At 37.5% G+C, this 23,364-nt stretch overlaps 2 protein-coding genes and 2 pseudogenes across 3 annotated transcripts; 1 reads left to right on the top strand and 3 right to left on the bottom strand.

Annotated features, from left to right (window-relative positions):
* Positions 1-2,238: 2,238 nt before the first annotated feature.
* On the top strand, positions 2,239-5,751 carry LOC137726421 (NAC domain-containing protein 82). 2 transcript variants are annotated; one of them, XM_088694987.1, is made up of 5 exons: positions 2,239-2,423; positions 3,050-3,450; positions 3,575-3,852; positions 4,095-4,502; positions 5,131-5,751. In XM_088694987.1, the coding sequence occupies exons 2-5, from the start codon at positions 3,288-3,290 to the stop codon at positions 5,470-5,472; spliced, it is 1,191 nt and encodes a 396-aa protein (XP_088551113.1). In that variant the 5' UTR covers positions 2,239-2,423; positions 3,050-3,287; the 3' UTR covers positions 5,473-5,751. The 2 variants fall into 2 exon arrangements, with proteins under 2 accessions (XP_088551113.1, XP_088551114.1); XM_088694988.1 differs by having other exon boundaries at positions 2,287-2,423; positions 3,058-3,450.
* A 4,608-nt stretch (positions 5,752-10,359) lies between these two features.
* Positions 10,360-12,519, bottom strand: LOC148697176 (uncharacterized; annotated as a pseudogene).
* A 1,194-nt stretch (positions 12,520-13,713) lies between these two features.
* Positions 13,714-14,733, bottom strand: LOC137725268 (citrate-binding protein-like; annotated as a pseudogene).
* Positions 14,734-16,758: 2,025 nt separating this feature from the next.
* LOC148697175 (uncharacterized) lies at positions 16,759-17,906 on the bottom strand. Its single transcript, XM_088693469.1, has 3 exons — positions 17,859-17,906; positions 17,260-17,274; positions 16,759-17,160 (listed from the first exon to the last, which is right to left on the bottom strand). Exons 1-3 carry the CDS (start codon positions 17,904-17,906, stop codon positions 16,759-16,761), a joined length of 465 nt encoding a protein of 154 aa, XP_088549595.1.
* Between the last annotated feature and the right edge of the window lie 5,458 nt (positions 17,907-23,364).

Here is a 23,364-nt window from a genome sequence, read left to right as displayed (position 1 = left end):
GAGAAGGTATTTATAGAAAAGTAAAAACAATTTTTTTTACAATTTTTTTCAGATTTTTTTTTTGAATTTTTTACAAATTTTTATTCAATTAATTAATCTTTGCCGTTGGATATAAAAAAATTTGAATTCCAACACTCCAAATTGTGCCACGTGTCACAACGGTAACTTTTCAGATTTTTAAAACTATTTTTTCTTTTATTTTTTTATTTATAAAGCATTTTAATATCCACCGTTGATCTCAGATCGAACGGTGGATATTAAATCTGACTTCTTTTTTTTTTTTTTTACCGTTGAGATTGAACGGTCTAAATAAAGTGACCGTTGAGATCTAACACACCGTGTGAAGCCACGTGGCTTCCCAACGGTAACTGACAGATTTTTTTTTCTTCTGATTTTTGTGTCGGCGACGCGCCCCCACGCGCGGGTGGGATGCACATGCCTGACACAAAAAAATTTAAATATTGCGCTGACGCCACCCTGGCGTCAGCCTTACGTCACCCCCACATCGGGCTCTCGGGCTGGCAATCCCCCACGGGCCCGGAGCTCGGGCCTCCACCTTCGGTCGGGCTGGGCTACGCTGGACCTGATCCCCTGGCCCTCGGGCCCTTGGTTTCTCCCCTGTCCCCCGAGCAAAACCCAACGCTGGGCTTGCTCTAAAGTAGCCCTTTCCAGGTCGCCCTCTTCGCAGCGTCGGGAACCTAGACTCTAATACCAATGTTAGGTACTTAAGCCTAAAGGAAGAGTCCAACCAAAAGATTAGTCCAATAGGTGAGAGGACCCCTAAAACTTAAGAACTCCTACACCCCCATAAGTGTAGTCGATGTAGATCATAACACATCTTCTCCAAAAGACCATTCAATTGCAGCAAGGAACGATCAAATTGATTCATCTCCGATTGTTTGAAACCAGAAACCATCTTCGCCATTGTTGATCAAGTTTGCTTCTTCTTTTAAAGATTAAAAATTAAATTAAATGTAAAAAAAGACCCCAAAAATTAAGGATCAAAATGTTACGAACGCGATTTGGTGAAACATGGACCAAAAAGAGAAAAACCCGATGTGCCTAGCGTGTTCAGTGATCAAAGAAGGTGCATTTTTCAATTTCTGAAAGAACAAAACCCTAAAAACAGAGCACGTGAGATTACTGAAAGAGAATGAAGGGCCGCCATTGCTGATGAAATGAAGAAATCGCACACCCTTGAGTTGGAATTTCTCAACTTTGAACTTGATATCGATCGCTATGGAGGAAGGAGGGCGCAAAGCTTGATGCTTTAGCTGCTGATTCTTCTTCTGGAAGCCAAAGGTGTGAGCTTTGTTACGTGTCATGATTTGTTGATGCGAATTACTAGCTGTCAATGCCACGATGATATACTACTATCTAATAATTTCTCCAAATTTCAATGTGATTGCTTAATTACAAATTTCTTTCACAAATTGGTGTGCGACATTTAGAAAACTCACATTTTTAATTGCTAATTTCATAAATAAATTGACTGAATTCAATGTTATCCTTGCGCTGCAATTAAATTTGCAGTGCTAAATTTCACTTTTGGTCTTTTTAGTTACTCTGAGTTTCACATTAGTCCCTAGTGTTTAAATTGTCGCTTCGGATTTTGGTTTGGTTTCCCTCGATTTTGGTGAACTCGGTTTTCTTCGGGGTTTTTTTTTGCCTCGGTTTAGTTCGGTTTTTGGGTTCTTTAGGTTTTTTTTTCTTTCCGCCCTACTAAAAATGGATACTTCAAAGACATAACTATTAAATATTGCTAAGTTAATGAGAGGTCTTAGGTTGAATGTCATGAATGAAGAGTTTGATATGGTTTGTATTAAAAAAAAAAAAAATTGTGAGTTGAGTAAGAAAGTCAAAAGAAGATCAGTTCAGGGAGCATAGCTTCTAGAACCACAGCAAGTGATCCAGTGATAAGGGCATGGATTCTAGCTTCCAAAATACATAAAACAGATGGTTCCGAGTTCGAGGCTCCAAGCTTGTGAGTTTACTTGATGTGGCCAGGAGGAAGCTGAAATGTTTTTGTGACCTCTGAAAAAGTAGATAATTGTGACTTCCCCTTTTTGTTTTGTAATAAAAAAAAAGAAAAAAAGAAAAAAAAAGGAGCATAGGATCTAGGTCCGGGCTGCATTTGGGCAAAGGATTTTTAAAGCCCATCCTTATCTGGGCCGGGCCAGAAAAACCCGATTGAGTTATGCCTGAAAAATAAAATAAAAAATAAAATGAAAATTTTATGTTTGGCAGAGAATTCAAAAATATAAACCCCATAAACCCCGATGATGGAGAACAAACAAGTACACTGAACTCGCCCGGAGCAGCTGTCTTCTCCTGGTTGGCTCTTCCACTTCCGCCCTCCCATCAGCGCAATCGCCGCCGATTCCCCCCGTCCAATCTGCCGTCGCCAGTTCCCCCATCGCAAGGTGCGTTTTTCTCTCTTCGTTCGCTGTTTCAGTCGACCTCAACATTTTCGTTTTCTTTTTAGGTTTTGATCATCTGTTTTTTTTTCCATCCTCCGGCGAAATCCTAATGATCGCCGCCGTTTGATTTTCTGATCACGTTCTCTCGCTCTATACTCTATATAAATGTTTTGCTTTTTCCTCGATTTAGGGTTTTTTTTCTCTCTGTTCAAATTTCTCTCTCCCTCACTAGAGTATTTGGTAAAATTTGGATGTGAATGTGGAAAGATGATAAAAAGGGATCAACGTACATTGATTTCTATCTAATTGTCTTTATTTGGCGACTAGAATTCTGTTCGGTTTTATTCTTGTCCGGCTTCTGTGATTGTTTCAATTCAACGATCTGGGTTTTATTTTTTTCTTGCGTATTTTTATTTAATTTTGTGTCTAAAATTATCGTCTCTAGTTTGCATTTAGGGTTGTTATTTTGAATGTGAAATATGTTGCTTTGATCTGCTCAATTTGAATAAGTGCATTGCCCTATTTATGTTTTGCAGATATCAAGTTCTGATTTTTTTTATTTATTTTTAATTTTTTTGGGTATTTGCTGGTTAATCTGAGTATGTATGTCTAATAATGTTGGATAACAGGAGTGCAGCCAATGTCTTTTGATCTCAACAACAAGCATCCATCAATTATTCGATTGTTTTGTTTTATGAACCGAGGTAGCCTCTGGTGTTTGTGGAGGATCTTGTTCCGTCATTGGACTTGAGGAGACGTGCTGTTTGGTTTTAAAAGACTATACTTTATTTTTCTTCGCATCTTGTGAGGAATTTCCACATTGGGATTTAAGGTTATTGTTAGATAGTTGAGACGTGTATATTGTGAATGGGGAAAGGGAAATCATTGTTGCCTCCTGGTTTTCGGTTTTCTCCAACTGATGTAGAGCTTGTACAATATTATTTGAAGAGGAAAGTTATGGGGAAAAGACTCCGTTATAACTTCGTTGCAGAGGTCGACATTCATAAGTACGCTCCTTGGGATCTTCCAGGTAATATGTCATTCTAACTTATTTTCTTTCGTTGTCTTTATTTTATATACCTTGTTATTGTAATTAGCCTTGGGTTTCCTGCTTTGTGATATGTTTCTGACTGTGTTGTGCTTTTATTTTTCAGGCAAATCTAGTTGGCAAAGTGGAGATTTAAAATGGTACTTCTTTTGTCCGACAGAAAGGAAGTACCCAACTGGGGTTAGAACAAAACGTACTACTGAATGTGGTTACTGGAAAGCCACAGGAAATGACAGATCTGTTCTTTACAACGGTGAAGTTGCGGGCAAGATAAAAACATTGGTTTTTCATACAGGTCGAGCTCCAAAAGGAGATCGAACAGACTGGGTTATGCATGAGTATAGGCTTGAATCTAAGGACCTAGCTAATCGGGGTGTGCCTCAGGTAGATGATACTCTTCCTCTCATAATTTTGTATTCTTCCTTGTTTTCTGTAAAATTTGTTTGTCAATCTGCACTGAGTTTGTAATATACTTTCCTTGGGTAAAGATTTGTTATTCTTTAATGTTTCAGCTGATTAGAATTTTTTCATGCTTCTGAATCGAACTGTTACTTTGTACAATTTCTTATACTGCTTTGGATGGCTAGCTGGTGTTGATTACTTTTTCTGTCTTTCTCATATTGCAGGAATCGTATGTTCTCTGTACCATTTTTCAAAAAGAAGGGCCAGGGCCGAGAAATGGTGCACAATATGGTGCGCCCCTTATGGAGGAAGACTGGAGTGATGATGAGGCTGAAAATTGTTCAGAAGCAGTCCCACATGCAAATATGCCTGTACCAAACCTTGTTCTGCCGAGTGACTACAATAGTTCCATCACTACTAGCACGTACACCCATGATGGTATACGCATAGGTCCTTCATCTGAATCGTGTATATCAGATTTTGTACCACTTTCTTGCAATGTTTCCCAACTGGTTTCCAGTAATCATGCTACAGTGGAGGAGCCTCATACTTCTGAGGATGATATCCTGTCAATGTTGGCTTGCTTCTCAGAAGAAAGCCCTTCATTATTTAAAGAAAACGAAAAAAATGAGGTGTGTAATACGCCCTTCTCTCTTTTCTGCATGTAGTTTATAGCATTCATGATTTAATAGTAAGTGGAACCACCAATCATGAAATGAATTTACATTTTCTGAGTGGTGGAATCGTCACTACAATAAAATTGAGAAATGTTTATGTTGTGACACTATGCTCATGCTATAGCTTTCCAATGCATATGTGATAATGTGGCAAGATAGAGTTAGGTTAGATTTTGTTGAATTCAAGGAGTTAGCGTCTATACTTTCTGTGACTGAAGTTCTATCACTGATGTCATAGAGGTTGTTGAAAGATACAAATTAGCCTTTGTGTGGAAGCTGGGACTATATAATCATTGTTAATAATTATAATACCAATGTTATTTCTTGAAGCTAGAATTTAAAATTGGATGGCGTGACTGTCCGAGTTTATAAATAGATGGCGTACCTTGAGAAGTTGATGGTTTTGAATGTCGTTTTTGATAATTTCATTATATACTAGAGCATCTTGAATATCTTATGCATCTATATCTGTTTATAGAACAAAATTAAATCCGTAAGTACATTAGTACAAATAAACTATCTTGCAAGTGTTCTTTGAACTTCTAAAGTATGTTAATGTGTAGAACTTCTTCATTATTTGCAGGAGCTTGGTAATGTCATTCCTATTGGAAATGCTAGTGCAACGCCTCATCTCGTTATTAATGATACGTATGACAATTTAGGAGATTTGGGCAAGGCAGCAAGAGTCGGTGAAGAAGGATGTAGTTTCTCCAGTTTGCCAAATTCTGTCTGTGCTCCGGGTCAAATCCCACTAGGTGACGATGAGCAATATTTGGAGCTGGATGATCTTGGCGAACCATTGAATTACCGTGATTCTACATACACTCAGCCTCCTTCTATGTTCGGTCAGCCTCATGCTTCGCTGGGAGAGACATCTTTTCAGGGTGAAGACCAGTTCAACGTGTTTGATAACGTGAACTTCTGAAGTTATTACTGCACTCTGGTCTTTCAAACCAAACTTATTAAAACGGTTTCACTAACTTTCAGAAGTTCACCTTTTCAAACACAAACTTTGAGTTAATTCTGCATTTCTTTTTCGTTGTTACGACAGAGCAGTAGTAAATCTTAATTCACTGGTATGGTGTTGGATTTGAATCGCGTCACCATGTGATACTAAAATTGTGACATTGTATGACCAATGATTGCTTAGTAATTTAACATGTTATAATTAATTCACTTGTGCTATAACAAGTGAATTACGACATACTAATTGTTGTTTCCTATATTATAATGTATGGATTAATAACACAATGTGTAAGTGTGATCGAAACTCAAAAAGAACGATGTTGTGAGGTTAATGTAATTACGATAGACCTTGTCTATAAACTGATGTCAAATTTGACATCAAAGTTTCTGATGCAGTAAATACTTGGGAGGACGTTTGAATCCGCAAAAAGAGTGTTGATGAGCTCATCTCATTTGCTTATTTCTCCAGCCACTTTATTATCTTACCCCCTTTTAAAAAAATTTAAAATGCAAAAATGTCATTTTTTCGCCCACTTTATCACCAAAATGGCCTTTATATGACCCCATCTGAGCTTCCACTCACCGCCAGGGCCTTCTTTCCCGATTTTTATTCCACCTAAGTTCTAGAATTCGGTCACTTCGTAGACCTCTAACCAATTGCAGCTTTCCTTCCTTCCGTCTCCAACACAAACCACGCCCCACGCCCCACGCCCCGCTCCTCCAAGTCCCACACATTTCCAAAATTTCATCCTCATGATCCAATCCAAATCCGTATCAACCCCAATACCTTCTTATGGTCTTCCATTTCGTTTTTCAATTTTTAAAATAATTATTTCATTAATAAAATATTTTGAACAACTGTTATATATGATTAAACTAGAGGAATAGAAAATAAAGAAAATATTTATTTGGAGGAATTGAGATAGTTGCAGAGAAGTTCTTGTTTTTTCTTTTTTGCTTTGGTCCTTAGATGTTATTTTACAAGTCAGTATGGTGGGTTTATTAGCACTCTGCAAAAATTACCCTTTTTAAAACTCACAGTTTCTCTAACCTATTCCTATATTTATTGTTGAAAAGACCTCTCCCCTTTTTTTCCCTCCCCTTCACTCATTTTCTATTTAAACGGTTACAGTTAAGCCATATCAACATATTATATTAATTTCATATAAAAAGAGAAAGACAAAATAGAGAATGTGAGAGAAGGGGAGGGAAGCGGATGAAAAGAGGAGGAGAGAATCCTAATCCATTTCTTTAACCTTTTTACTATATTTCTTTCACGTTTTTCTAAACTCAGTTGACGAAATGGGTAATAGAACATAATAGTATACGAAGTAAATTGCCAGATTTGGAGCAACATAATGATAGCAGTGTAAACGCGATTTTTTTGATATATCTAGGAGCAGAGCAGCCACATGATCAAAGAGCGGATGTCCTCCATCATATGTGCTTTAAGTCTTATTTTTCGATTTTTGCAATTTAAATTTGTGTAACGTAAATTTCACTTGTATAAAAGAACACATCATTTTCCTGCAAAGGATAAGACCAAGCGTAAGGTATGGAAAAAGGTAAAAAAGAAAAGAAAAGTTGGCATTGGACCAACTAGGTCGATAGATACTAGTAAGACAACTGGTTCTTAGCATAAGAAAATCAACAAAAAGCATAGAAAACTAAATCCCTCAACCTTGGAATGGAGACACGGATAAATGACAAGGAGACTCTCTCAAAGTAAGATTCTTTATGAATTATCTGTCATCTCACAGTTTAACGTCAATTTTCGTATCAAAATTATAAAATATTATGCGAAAAACATGATGTGACAGTTCATAAAGATGTGACAATTTATAAAGAGGCTCACTTTTAAAAGAGTCTCTCAATCTAGGAGAACAAAAATGTGCACATCGTTATATTGATGAAAACAAATTGTGTGCTCTGTTTACAAAGAACTATCAACCAACATTGTATGCCAGTTTTGCTTATTTGTCTTTGAGTATTTGTTTGTAGCCTTGGTGGAGCCTGTCACTTTTTCTTCTTTGCCTACGATTTTGCCTTTGAGATCGCTTTATATTCCTTTTTTTGTGTAACGAGATATACACTAAAAGTGATGTAATAAATTAGTATTGAACTCGTCATTAATGAGATTCAAACTTAAAATTTTACTTATAAGTGAAAAAATATCATTAAATCATAATATTAAGTGTCATCCCTTCGTTAGCCTTTTGAAAAATAGTTTTGAATTTCGCAGATACGAAAAATGGATGAAAATGCGTTTGGCTGACTGTTTTGTGAAAATAAACGCCGAAAATAAAAAATGCAAAAAAAAGTATTTATCCTAAATTTTGAAGAACCCCCACAAGGGTGCATATGCATGATTTTTCCTTTACTTTCAGTATTTATCCTAAGTTAGAGTTTTAATAAAAATAAATAAAACCACCATCGTCACCATCCTTGCCACCACCACAACATTTTTCTATTGTCTCACCATAATCACCACACCATCATTATCTTTGACACAACCACCTTCCACCTGCCATTGTTGCTACCACCGTATCATCCACCGTCTCACCGTCACCACAACCAACACAAGTGCCACTGTCTCACCATGACAACTACCACTTACACTTCCACCACCACCATATTATCGCCTGCCATCACTCTCGCCACTATAGCTATCATCACCTCTACCATCTCACTATTGCAGCCACCACTACCACCACCACCACATTCTCCACCTCATTATCCACACTATGGCCACCACCACCTCCACCATCTCCACCCCATTATCCTCGCTACTACCACCATTCCAACCATCATTGGTACCAACACCAATTTCGTCTTAACCACCATCTCTACCACTACCGCCACCATTACAGCCAAACACAAATTTATATTGTTACCAGACGGACTCTTAGGCCTTTCACAGTGGTTTATTTGAGTGTGATACCTATAAAATTAGGCATCTTCAGTTTGATTTATATTACACCACTGCTATATTAGTGCAAGTTTAATAAAGTATGATTCTTATATGATTTCAATATATCGGTATCTTACTCGCTTTTTCCGGCCTACTGTGGAAGGCGTTATGGTTTTTTCTTACATGTCATAAATGTGAATCCCACTTTTGATGATGACTATCCTGTGAATATAGAACCACTAAAAAAATCACAACATCCACATCAAACTCCTATAAAAAATAAATTGTTATTAGCACTTATAAAAGTCGTCATATACTTTTTTTTTAAAGGGTAAATTACACTTTCATACCTCAGGTTTGAGATTTATTTCGATTCCTTACAACATCTTCAAAACATTTCACTTTCATACCTCACGTACTATTTTATTTCAAAATAATACATCCGTTACATTTTCCATCCATTGGTCTGTTAAATGCTGATGTGGCATTAGTGGACCTTGTTACACGTCAGCTCACTCCTCCAAAACTTGCACACATGGATATCCATCTGCCACATCATGCCAACTTAGCAAAAAGCGCCACATGGCCAAAAATTCAAATTTCAAAGTTTCCCGCCGTTTTTTAAATTTATTATTATTTATAATTATGAACAATTGCATCAAATGCAATTCAAAATGCAAATTGAATTGAACCTGGTTATCAATGAATAGGCAAAAATGCATTCCAATATCCAAATAGGCAACTAAATTAGCAATATATTTCACAAGAGTTCAATTGAAAATAACAAGCATGTTCCATATCTTGGCAACCAAAGCTATCATCTAGGAGTTCAACTGGAAATAACTATTCGGAACTTTAACAAGCTAGCATGTTCCCAAAAGGATATCTAGCCAGTAGCAAAATAACGGTTCATAATAAGCTACAAATCCAATTGGGAGCAAAATAACAGTTCCTAGCTGCTGCTAACATTCACAAAAAATTCCATCATCTAAAAATTCAGTTTGTTCTTGTATAGCAACACTTTTCACTTTCTTGGTTGCCTTGTCCTTCTCTTCTTCACTCCTTAATTTGTTTGAACCTTTGAATTACCTCTTCTAGATGTACTATGCCTACATCCAATATCCAAATCAACAACAATATAGGCCATAAGTTATCACAAAAGAATATCCACATCCAATACATACAAAAGAATCCCTAAGTTATCACAATGTAGGCCATAAATTCATTTACAAACCCTAACTAAATAAAACAAGTGAAACAATGCTTCCTCTTCCTTGGTACACCACCTGGATTACCAGATGCTCCATGTGCAGAACTTGATGCCTAAAACAAATTAAAGGATTTCAAGATTAACAAAGTCTTAAATCAACTTAGAAATCATATAACTTTGTACAAGGTTACAAGGTTATATGTCACATCTTGTCTTGTAGGAAGATGCCTGTGATGAGTCCTGGTATTGTGACTTTTTTTTTTACAAATTCCACTTTTAAGGATTTCTTGGCCTTTCCTTGAGAGTTGTTGTGGCCGTGGAATATCTCCACTTCTGTTAGTGGCTTCACTTTGTCTAGGATTAGCTTCTTTCTCCATTTCTGCAGCCTTTTTGTTTATCTTCTTCTTGGGTCTTCCAGGTTGTCTAGTATATAGAGAAGGTTGGATAGGTGGATTTTCAGTGACCTCCCACATCGACATCCTATTCATAGGCTGGATCAAGTGTCCATATATTTCCAAGTACATAACCTTGGAATAACAAATATCCACATAGTCTTCTAGCTTTTCCCTCTTGTAATTAATGGTAACAATGGTATGGTTGCATGGAATACCAGTGAGGTCATATCTTCGACATGAACATGTACGTTTAGTCAAGTCAACAACATATTGGTCACCTCCTTTAGCATCCACTTGGAATTTAGTCCCAACAGACCATTGAGCAATGCATCAACCACTCGCCATTTTTGCATCCTCTAACTTCTTCTTAATCTTAGGGCATAAATCTCCAGGTTGTCTCACCATAAGGTCTTTTCTCATTTGAATCCTTCTCATCAACATGGTATGAATGATATGAAGCATGGTTACAATTGACTTGGACTTTGCCTTTACTATCACGACTTTGAAACTTTCACACAAGTTATTTAGCAACATTTCACACTTGGTTTGCATTTGAAAATGAGACCTACTCCAGTGAATGACAGGTCTCTTCATGAGCCAATCATATGTATCTTCGTTCAACAATTTAAGTTCCTCCATGGCTCTTCTAAAGTGTGGAATTGTAGTGGTCTTGGCAACAGCCCATAAAGCATCCTTCAATGCCTTACCCTTAAATTGTTCTCTATAGTTTATGTACAAATGGTGAACACAAAACCTGTGGTGACAATCGGGAAAAACCACCAAGAATGCAGGAATTAAACCCTTCTGCTTGTCATTAATGAATGTCCAACCATGCTGATCTACAATCCCAATATCCTCAGCCAAAATCTCCAAGAACCAAATCTAGGAATCTTTGTTCTCCATCTCGACAACTGCATAAGCTATCACTCAAGTTTCATCATTGGGATCTAACCTCACAACAACCAACAATTGACCCCCATGCTGAGACTTTAAATGGCAACCATCTAAACCAATCAAGGGTCTGCACCCATGCTTGAAACCTTCCTTGCATGCACCTAAACACACAAACATCATTTGAAACCTTCATTCATCCAACTTAATCTTCACCGTACTTCTCGGGTTTGTCTTATAAATTTCCTTAGCAAAATCCCGTAATCTTGTGTATTGATCAACATGCTTACCCTCAATAATCTTCATAGCAGCAGCCATAGCCCTATAGGCTTTCATCTTAAAGTAACCGTGATTCCATTCAGCTTCAATGATGTCCATAAAAGACTCAACATGCCATGTTGGATTAAGTTGGATCATTTCCAAGTATTGCTCAGTAAGCCAAGATTGTTTCATATTCCTATTTATCCATAATCTACCACATGTGTGATGATCCAAAATCTTCTTTATCTGCATATTGTTTAAATTGCACATCTTCCCACACTAGACAAGCCACAGACAACCTTCTTTACAAGCTGCATCAACCTTGAACTTCTTATTTCAGGGAAAATGGACATCCTCATACCCATTTATCATAGAGTGCATAACTACTGCCTTTCTAAACTGTGCATCATCCCTAAATATTAACCCTAACGACAAGTATGGGTTCTTCATGTCAATCTTCTCATTTAACTCAGGATAACACTCATTGTTGTTACCACCACCGTCTTCATCTTCATGCACACTGTGAAGGCCATCTGAATTGTAATCCGGCTTACCAACAACATCTACATCAATCTCTTCTTCAAATCCTTCCCTTTGCTGCCGAGATCCCTTTCCTGATTGAGGGTTATTTTGTTCCTTAATGCCAGCCAACACTCCATCCTCATGTGCATCCACATAATCATCTACAAACTTCATAAACTGTAAGTGATCTTCATCAGCAGGAAATTCTTCTTCTATGAAGTCACTGTCATTCTCATCTTCTTTTTCACCCACATCAGCCACCATTTCATCAGGCACTTTTTCACCCATTACTCCATCACCTATTTCATTAGGCACTCCTTCAACAGTTTGAGTCACACATTGAGAAGGCACACTAAGGCCACTGACTAGATATTCTATGGCTAGCTTGGCTTTTCCTCTATTCACTTGCCCTGCCCTTTCCTCTATCCTCTTGCACTGTTTATCCTCATCACCATCAAGTTCTTCAATAACCACATTACTTTGAGCAACTGGTTCAAATGACTTGATAAACTCCATCTCTTGAGAGACATATTATTCAGGTGTTATCTTCTCAATATACACATTAATCATAGTGTGGTTTGGCACAAATTTGCATATGCTGATAACATCCAAATCTGTCATCAAAGGCTTCAACCCATTTCGAATTTCCATCCCTGGGATCCTATACTGGTAACTCATGAACACACTTCCATATCCCAGTTCCTTAACCATATTGTCAACCTCGAGCATTGACATGAAATCTTTGTCACAGAAGTCAAAGAAATCCACATTCCCTCCATCATAGAAGTCTTCACTGAGTTGTCCACCATGATACATTTTGATTGTGAATAGTTCTTTGTTCCCTGAAATTTCAGCATAAAAAATCCTGATGAAACCCAAATATCAGCATATAAAATTCCTATTTTAAAGTGATGAAACCCAAAATTCAGGACCCATGACCACAAAACAATTCACTATTAAAGGCACACCACAAATGACAATGTGGTGTCCCATATAAAGGCATTGATAAAGGCATAAATAAAGCATCATACACAAAAGGCACATATAAAGCATGAACAAAGCACTGCCAAACATACATAACCCACAAGCTTTTTTCCAACATAATTAAACAAAGACAAAAGTCCTCCATTAACCGACAACACCAAGCAATTTTTAGTTCCCCACCATTTTCGAACAAAGTAATTTAAAAATAGGAAATATAGATCCAAAATTACAAAGTACAAACAATTTTAGGTCCCCAACATTTTCGAACATTCTAACCATTTTCGAACAGTCCAAGCATTATCGAACAACACAAAATAAAGAAACAAAAAAGCACTAACCGTATTTTGGGAATGGATCCAATGGATCCTCCCTCATTTCCCAACTCATTTTCAGCATTCGACTTCGAATCACTTGATTATCGCTGCAATTGGGAGTTGGTTTTGGGTTGCAGATTGTGGGTTGTGGGTCACGGGTTAAGGGTTGTTATGGGTAGTGGGTACGACGGCAATAGGAACTCGAGTTTCGCGACGGAACTAGGGTTTCACCGGTGGGGCTAGGGTTACCAGAAACTTCAACATTCTCGATTTTGAGTTTGGGAATGGTGTGCTCGATGATAGTGGGGTTTTGTCAGTCCACGTGGCTCCATGTGGACTAAAAAATTCCATGTGTGCAAGTTTTGGAGGGAGTGTGTTGACGTGTAACGGGGTCCACTAATGTCACGTCAGCATTTAACGAACCAATTGATGGAAAATGTAACAAATGTATTATTTTGAAATAAAATAGTACATGAGGTATGAAAGTGAAATGTTTTGAAGATGTTGTAAGGAATTGAAATAGACCCCAAACCTGAGGTATGAAAGTGTAATTTACCCTTTTTTAAATTATAGAAAATGCATGACGACTATTCTTGTAATTCAAATAGCTTGTATAAAAAATTATAAAATTACTTTGAACATCAAACTCTCCTCCCTTCTCCCTCCATTACACACAAAACTTGGCTCCCTACCTTTGATTTCCAATGATATTTCATTTTTTATAAAGTTTGATCCCTCTCCAACTTGATTGCATATAATTACTTGAATGATACAAGGCTCCATAAACTCCGTACTTGAAGTAAAAGGCTGCTCGGCCGTGATCTTTGGTGATCAACTTCCGTTCGCCATTGATAAAAACGGTCACTGTCCTTGCGGAAACATTGTGAATCACGTTCAGCCTAACCCACTTGTTGGACATTAGCAGCTAGCACATTGCCACGATAGTACTTCAAATCCCCATTGTAGACACCTAGTTGCAGAGTTGTAGCTTGTTTGGGTGAACCAAAGATTTGCATTATTGTAGCCCCCGACGTGCCTTGTGGCACAAGAAAGTTGCCCTCAAATTGCCAAACCCCGAAAGTGTGGTCATACCCCTAGACCAAAATCCATATTATGAATTATGAAATGAAATCAACTTCCTAATGTAAGAAAGAAATTCAATGGGACTTGAGAAGTACTTTGTGAACAAATAGAAGTGCTTCTAATTAACTACATTTGACAGAAAAACTTAAAAGTGTTTTTGGGTATCATCATATGTATACAATTGCTTTCGAAGGGAGAGAATATAAGCCTAACTAGATTACATTATTGGATATTGATTAATGTCATAATAAAGTGTTTCTGGGTCAGCATGTTTGTAATAAAGTGCTCGCACAAAAGTAGTTCCAAACGTGCAAAGGTTAGTAACAATAAGCCCATAAACATATCGAAAACAAGAGAGAATATACATACAGAAATTCTAATTTCGGAGCGTGGCCTGGTTGGATTGTGCTTTCGAAAGGGCTTGTCATGGTTGTAGATCCAAAACTTTTCAACTCCATCTATATTACTGTAACGCTCATGAGGAGCCTTGTCATGGTTTCTGTAATCTGCGATTTTGTGCACTGAGTTGCACAAGTGTGAACCCGTAAGTTGGATCAGCAGCACAGAAACGATGGGCTTCAAAGAAGATGAAGATCTGTAGCAAAAACACAACTTTTCTGAAGCTACAACTACTGCTGATGCTTTCCATTTTGTAGATATAACCAACTGATGTGAGTTGTAAGATTTTTATAGCGAAGATATGAGTCAAATGACAAACATCTACGTCCAAGAGTGGAAATATTGCTGTTGCTTAATTTTTATCGGATATAAAGGAGGTCTTCCCTCGAGGATGGGCAAACTGCCTATTGCCTAATTTACATACATTACTTTTTTTTTTAAAAATTTCTGAACCCTAAAAAATTACAACGAGGATTCTCGATGGATCTCAATCTCAAACAGGTCAAACTAGCTTATGCAAAATAAAATAACGAAAATTATTGCACTAAATACATGAGTGGTGGTAATACAAATGTCCTAATTAGGAAGCTAATTCATCGGCAACTATAATTTCTTTGCGATAGATATGTCAGATAGAGAAGGATGATATCTGATCCACTAAATACCAAATATATTGGACAATTGATTGGGAGTGGTTTGATAATTTTTTCGTTTTTAATGAGAAATTCATTGTTAAATTTCATAAGGTTCCATTTTACATGCAAACCAGAATTTGGGTTATGTTGGTTCATTTTTAACATTAAATAAATTAAATTAATTATAATTGCCATTATTTGGTTGTTAGTGGCAAAATAAGTTTGTTTGTTATTATCTGTGGTCAGTGGAAAATTAGTCTTTAGCTTTTCATTTTGCGTAACTATTGTAACTTTTTTTCTTTATTAATTTGTGTTTATTATCCTATTCACTGAGGGTGATAATAAACATATAATAATTAGAAGTTTCCCATTGTCTCTTTATTTATGATCCCACTACCAATTTCCTAATAACTACAATCTTTATTCTTCCATACTTTGTACCTTTCACTTATATTGGCCAAAGAAGGGTGTTCTTGTGGTGGAGCTTTGGACTCTTCTCTTTTTGCGCATAAAGGTTTGAGTCAAACACAATTTTGTTGGACTGTTGTATCCTAGAGTAGACAAGTCAAGAGATATACTGCTGCACCGGTTCGTAAACTTTTGTAAAACCGCATGGCGCTTGAATCTCCTTAAAGAAAGCAAGATACTTGCACCTCAGCCAAATTATCTACGTGTCTCTTAGAAGAATATTACAATTTTCTTTTAAGGTGATGCACATGAAAATTATTGTTGTTTTATTTTGTTTGAGTACATCGATATTTTTATTCTTGTAAGGTTATGCGCATACATGGGCCTATAGTTTTACATGCAAAACTGATATAAAGTCATTTAGGAGTCGTTTGATAATAATTTCTTTTTTAATTGTTATGTTAAAATTAAATATTATAATGTTTGAATGAAAAATTCATAGTTAAATTTCGTAAGGTTAAATAGTTTTTACATGCAAAACTGATGTTGGTTATGCGAATGAAATTTTGTTGTTGAAAGCAAACGGTCATAGACTCATATGCTTCTAATTTGATTAAGGGTTACAAATTTAGAAGGCATAAGCATTACCAACTGTTGTCTTAAAGAGTCACTTCTTGGGAGTGTAAATATATAAATAGTTCACTAGAATATGAAGATTACGGTTGTATTCTGAATACGGCCGCCTACCAATTTGCAGGTATAAGAGTGTGAGCAAAATTCTGGAACATTGCATTCATGCAAGTCTCATTAGCCAAGTTTGTCAATTTCTACATCTTTACTCAATATTTTTGTTGTTGATGTTGACACACCCCGACCTAGATCGAGGCATACTGGCCGTCACGTGAGGGTGATGTAGCCATGTGCACAGTGCGGAAGCAATATTAATATAAGAAATGAGAATAAACAAAAACCAAACCAACTAGAGCACTAGATAAGAATAAGTGCAAGACGAAACTAAGTGTGAGTTCACAACCAGAGCATAAGTAGCCTAAGTGCAGTCCAGCAAGACGAATACTAATTATACAACACCAAAGGTAATCCTACATTAGTGATAATCTGTCAAAATTGCCGCGATCCTTGTAAGCCACCAACAAGCACTCCTACCCCCCCCCCCCCCCCCCCCCCTTAAGAAAATTTCGTCCCTGAAATTTCACACAACAATATAGAAACCATTAATAATCATAAAACAAGCGTGGATACATCTTTTTCATACGCTCCTCTGTCTCCCAGGTAGCTTCCTCCACTGAGTGATTCCTCCACAAAACTTTTACTAAGCGCACAGTCGTATTCCTCAAAACCTTATCTTTCCAATCCAAGATTGTCACTGGTTCCTCATCATAAGTCAAATCTGGATTAATTTCTAATGGTTGAGGTGGTATCACATGGGACGGATCTGAAACATAATGACGAAGCATAGAAACATGAAAAACTTCGTGCACTTTAGACAACTCTGGAGGCAAGTCAAGCTTGTAAGCAACTTCATCGACTCGCTTGGTGATCTGATACGGTCTAATATACCTAGGACTTAACTTACCTTTCTTCCCGAACTGTACAACTCCTCTCCATGGTGACAACTTCAAAAACACCCAAAGAATTAGAATATTCACAAAATATGCAGGACCACCAAACCTAGGCTCTAATACCAAACCATTTCACTTATCAAAGGTAATAACCCCTCGCTGTAAAACCTGTATAATTTCCAAGAAATTAGAATACATATCTATACCACAACCATGCTCAGAATAGCAAAATCCACATATATGCCATGTCAAATATCTCAGCATGAAAATATGTAAGTCAGGTGATATAAATCAATGCAAATGATATGTCAGCCGACGTCACTCAATATGACCTGTACAGTTGAATCTAGAGCTCATCCATCCAGCCGGAGTCACCTAATGTGACCTGTACGGCTCAAATCCATATCTCAACAAATATACTTGCACACGAGTCGGAACCACCTAAAGTGGTCTATACGACATGACTAGGTGTAAATAAATACGCTCAAGTGCTACGATCAAGTGAAAACTGTGCGAATAATTGTGGGTCACGTACGAGTCGGAACCACCTATAGTGGTCTGTACGACATGATTGTGCACCTAACTTGGATCTAAGATAAGCGTATGGTGCGATATGTGAACATCATGTGAAAGACTGTGCCCTAACCACGGGCGAGAGCACTAACACCAGGGTGCATGTTATGAGATCAAAATACATCTCAACATAATCATGCAACTCACATCCACAATCAATAAACTCACCTGGTACTTACCTGAGTGCCCGCAGTGTCAACGACAATATATACAACTACTAAATACATGTTCTAAGTATAAGACATTTGGCATGGCATTTCAAAACATATGAATCATTTAAATCAATTTTCTGGGTATAATACCAAACATATATATACTGAAAACCAAAAGCCTACTCACACTTTCTGTTTTGCGCCCCTCCAGGTTTTAGGTAGGAGCGCTTGTTGGTGGCTGACGAGGATTTGACAGACGTTCTGACAGATTATCACCATTGTAGGATCACCTTTGGTGTTGTATAATTAGTATTCGTTCTGCTGGACTGCACTTAGGCTACTTATGCTCTGGTTGTGAACTCACACTTAATTCCGTCTTGCATTTATTCTTATCTAGTACTCTAGTTGGTTTGGTTTTTGTTTATTCGCATTTCTTATATTATTATTGCTTCCGCACTGTGCACATGGCTACGTCACCCTCACGTGACGGCCAACATGCCTCAATTTAGGTCAGGGTGTGTAAGTAGAAGTTATTACCTAGTTTTGTTTATGTGCTTAAAAATAACGTTTATATAGTTGTTTCACATATAGATGAGACTTTTTCCAGAGGACGAGCACAGTCAAGCGAGACTTAGGGGCTACGACCCTTCCACATATCAATGAGCGGGCTTTTGGTTTTCAATATATATATATATATATATATATATGCTTGGTATTTTTCCTAGAAAATTGATTTAAATGATTCCTATGTTTTGAAATGCCATGCCAAATGTCTTATACTTAGAATATGTATTTAGTAGTTGCATATATTATCGTTGACGCTGCGGGAGCTCAGGTGAGTTTATTGATTGTGGATGTGAGTTGCATGATTATGTTGAGATATATTTTGAGCTCATAACCTGCACCCCGGTGTTAGTGCTCCTGCCCGTGGTTAGGGCACAGTTCTTCACGTGATGTTCACATCCTGCACCATACGCTCATCTTGAATCTAAGTTAGGTGTACAGTCTTATCGTACATACTACTATAGGTGGTTCCGACTCGTAGGTGACCCACGATTATTCGCAAAGTCTTCATATGATCGTAGCACTTAAGCGTATTTATTTACACCTAGTCTTATCGTACAGACCATTTTAGGTGGACTCGAGTGCAGGCATATTTGTTGAGATATGGATTTGAGCCGTACATGTCACGTTAGGTGACTCTGGCTGGATGGATGAGCTCTAAATTCAACCGTACAGGTCATATTAAGTGACTTCGGCTGACATATCATTTGCATTGATTTATATCACCTAGCTTACATATTTTATGCTGAGATATTTGACATGGCATATATGAGGATTTTTGCTATTCTGAGCATGGTTGTGGTATAGATATGTATTCTAATTTCTGGGAAATTATACAGGTTTTACGGCGAGGGGTTACTATCTTTGATGTTGAAATGGTTTTGAAAAGCTTTGTTTTTGCTCACTCACACTTTCTGTTTTGCGCCCCTCTAGGTTTTAGGTAGGAGTGCTTGTTAGTTGTCACAGTGGAGAGGAGTTGTACAGTTTAGGAAGAAAGGTAAGTTAAGTCCTAGGTATATTAGACCGTATCGGATCACCAAGCGAGTCGATGAAGTTGCTTACAGGCTTGAGTTGCCTCCAGAGTTGTCTAAAGTGCACGATGTTTTTCATGTCTCTATGCTTCGTCATTATGTTTCAGATCCGTCACATGTGATACCACCTCAACCATTAGAAATTAATCCAGATTTGACTTATGATGAGGAACCAGTGACAATCTTGGATTGGAAAGATAAGGTTTTGAGGAATAAGACCGTGCACTTAGTAAAAGTTTTATGGAGGAATCACTCGGTGGAGGAAGCTACCTGGGAGACAGAGGAGCGTATGAAAAAGATGTATCCACGCTTGTTTTATGATTATTAATGGTTTCTATATTGTTGTGTGGAATTCCGGGGACGAAATTTTCTTAAGGGGTATAAGAGTGCTTGTTGATGACTTACGAGGATCGTGGCAATTCTGACAGATTATCACTAATGTAGTATTACCTTTGGTGTTGTATAATTAGTATTCAACCTGCTGGACTGCACTTAGGCTACTTATGCTCTGGTTGTGAACTCACACTTAGTTTCGTCTTGCACTTATTCTTATCTAGTGCTCTAGTTGGTTTGGTTTTTGTTTATTCTCATTTCTTATATTAATATTGTTTCCGCACTGTGCACATAGGTACGTCACCTTCACGTGACAGCCAGCATGCCTCGATCTAGGTCGGGGTGTGTCAATGTTCTATATACATTTGTCGTTATAAAATATTTTCCTCATTTTAATATTTAATTGTTTGATATAAATTATCTATTTCAAGTTTGTTGTAATGAACACAAGTGTTGTTGTTGTGTTCTTCTTCAATTCATATATTTTTCATGTGTTATAATATCGCTCCAACAATCTAAAAACAAAATTTTTGGACAATTAGAAAGTATGATTGTAATGTTGATCCTAAGCCCTTTCTTAATGAAAAAGCAAATGTGCATGGAATTGGTACGAGAGGCGTTAATCCTTCCCATCTTTATGCAAATCTTTGAATTTGAGTGTTGAGGTGGATGATGTGTTGCGTGGTGGTGCATTTAGCATACAATACCACACAACACAAGTTATGGAATCTCATTCCAACTTTTTGTTTTAATTTTCGGTTAATCTTAGTTTACTACCATAAAGTTTTTCAGTTTTTAACATTTGATATCTCAAATTTTTTTCATCTCAGTCAGGTATCTAAAGTCATAATTTTGTGACACTTTTATACATCCGTTAAGTTTTCCATCAGAACATCCGTTAACTGATGACGTGGCGGCCATGTAGACAATGATTAGACGCCACGTGTCAATATGGGCCCATTTGAATATTAAAAAATTAAAAAGTAAGAATTATTATTATTATTATTATTATTATTTTCCTTCCTCTTCATGTCTTCCTCTGTCTCTGTCTCTCTCATTCTTCTGGGAAAAAACCCACCAGCCGCCGGAAATGGGGCCAATCGAAGACTGAGAGAGAAAAATGAAAGCCCCGCGATCCCCATTTTCTCTGAGCGACGTCAAAACAGTAAAACCCCTATTTTCTTTTTGGATCAACAACCAAACAGAAACAAGAAAGAGAGGAAAAATAGAGAAATTAACTTTGGAAGAAGACCATCCACGTTGGGCAGTAGCTACATTCTTCCTAGTTTTCTTCCTCTTCAAGCAAACACCAACCCATCTCCTAGTAGAGAAATTAACCCGTTGGGCAGTCCTACCATGTTACCCTTGAATTCGATCAAACAATTAAAGCAAGAGAAAGATATCATCTCATGAATAAGGGAAATGAAGCATGAGTGATTCGCTCTCCACCTCTCCACATTTCCTCATCCTTCTCAACCTCAGCATCAGCACCTTTCTTCTCCTTCGACCCGATTATCTTCTTCAACAGGAACCGGTTACCACTCTCGACCCAACCCGATGCCGCCTTGCTCGAAAAACTAAAGATCGTCCCTTCTAGTTGCTCCTTGAAGTCGCTGATCTCCCACGGAGGTAGGTGAGACTGAAATACCGAAGAGACGAAGGGATTGTTGGGAACTGGGCAGAGAGGGTCAGCATTATGATCGGCGGCAGGATGAGATCGGCGAGGGCTCTCATTTTTCTCTCTTGGTCTCCTATTGGGAACCCATTTCCAATCACGAGGTTGGGTTGGTGGGGGAAAGGTTGGTGGTGTTAAGCAATACGCAGGAAAGATAACATAAAGATTGCAGAAAAAGAAGGAGAAAATAGAGAAGGTTTAGAGAGAGAGAGAAAGAGAATGAATTTTCACTTGTATTTTCTTGAATGATTTCTTGTTACAAGGATACAATTGCTATATACGCGAATACTCAGCTAACTGCCTTATCTGAATCTAACACTTAGCAACAATCCTAACTGAATATTATAACAGCAACAATCTTAACTGCCTTATCTATTTGGCTATATACTCTAACATCCCCCCGCAAGCTCATGGTGGTCCAAGCATGAGATTGTTGTAGTTGAAAAGTATCTGGCAATCTAAACTCTCTTTGGATAGTATTCCTTGCAATTGGAGAGTGGGGTATTTGGTTACTGCTGCACACATACTCTGCAATAAGAAAACCTCCTAGCATTTGGAGCTTGTATTTTACCATTATATCGTGTATACCATATTACCCAAATCAGCGTAAACTTGGTGCCCCCACCCTTATCAGAAATTCTCATATGGTAACCGAACTGAATATCAATATGCTTCCACCTTTGCATAACTGAAGTACATAAAATCCTCGGAACTCATGCACAACAGTTTGAGTATGAACACCAATTTTCGCCTTGTTGTCAAAGTTAAGAACCGGAAATATCACTTGAATACACAATTGTAAACCCACTGAAATCAACTGAGAGTCTGCACTTTCCTTGTCAATACATTCCAAAACTTGTTTTTCTGCATCATCTAAACACATTTCATCTTCTGAAACAATGAAGTGAGAGAGAAAACCAAACTGGCAATCATAAGCTGTATGAATTTCAATATTAGAATTGTTCTGTAAAGGAGTTTCATAATTTTTGTGTTGTTTATGGGGCGTACTGCGCTTTCTGTAGTGACTTTTTTCTTGGTAACCATCCCATTAGCTAAGTCAAACGAATTGAGGTCTTCCAGGACATGATCAAGCTCTGGCTTGTCTTCACCTTCATCATCTACAAAGTGTTCATTCTTAGAGGAGTCTGATTTATGCTGCTCAAATAAGCTGTTTCCTACATTTGGATATCCAACAAATCCCATAACTACATTATTAGAAGTTGAGAGACAATCAGCATCACAACGATCTTTATGTGAACAAATTTGATGTGTAGTAATTTCAGGTGCCAGAGAACTAAGATATGGAGATGGAGGTAAGTCAAGAATTCCATTATAACTATCGACATTACTACCATAACTTGACCTAAAATTCGATTGAGCATGATAACCATCACTGAAGCCAGCATGAAATTGAGAGCTAAAGAGAGGAAAGAAAGAACCTTTTGTCTCACATTCAATAAGAGCAAAATCCATAATGGCTTCCTCAGCGAGCAATTGTGCACGAAAGTCCTTGAGTGAAATGATACTCTCACGCCCTCTAAGTACACATTTAAATGTGTTGTATTTTGGAGGGAGTCCATTCAATGCAATGATCACAAAGTCTTCATCAGCAAGTGTGACACCAAGAATAGAAAGTCCATCCCTTGCTTCTTTAATTCTTTGAAGATATTAGGGAATTGAATTTGATCCCTTCTTAATGTTGTAAAGATTAGTCTGTAATTTGATTATACTGGTTTTTGTACTTGGTAAGAAAAACTGGTTTTGAAGACGAACCCATATCTCTTGAGAACTCTTGCTACCAATCACACAGGAAATAGCAGATGAATAAAGTGTGGCAGTAATTAACAACATCAAGGAATGATCATGCATTTTCCAGACTTTGTACTCATCAATTTCAATTCTTGAAGATGAAGTACCAGATGTTACCTCT

This window comes from Pyrus communis, chromosome 5 (assembly GCF_041283825.1).
Source record: "Pyrus communis isolate YQ-2024b chromosome 5, ASM4128382v1, whole genome shotgun sequence".
Taxonomy (NCBI): Eukaryota; Viridiplantae; Streptophyta; class Magnoliopsida; order Rosales; family Rosaceae; genus Pyrus; species Pyrus communis.
Note: the sequence above shows the minus strand (reverse complement) of the source record. Positions and strands in the feature narration are given on the sequence as shown.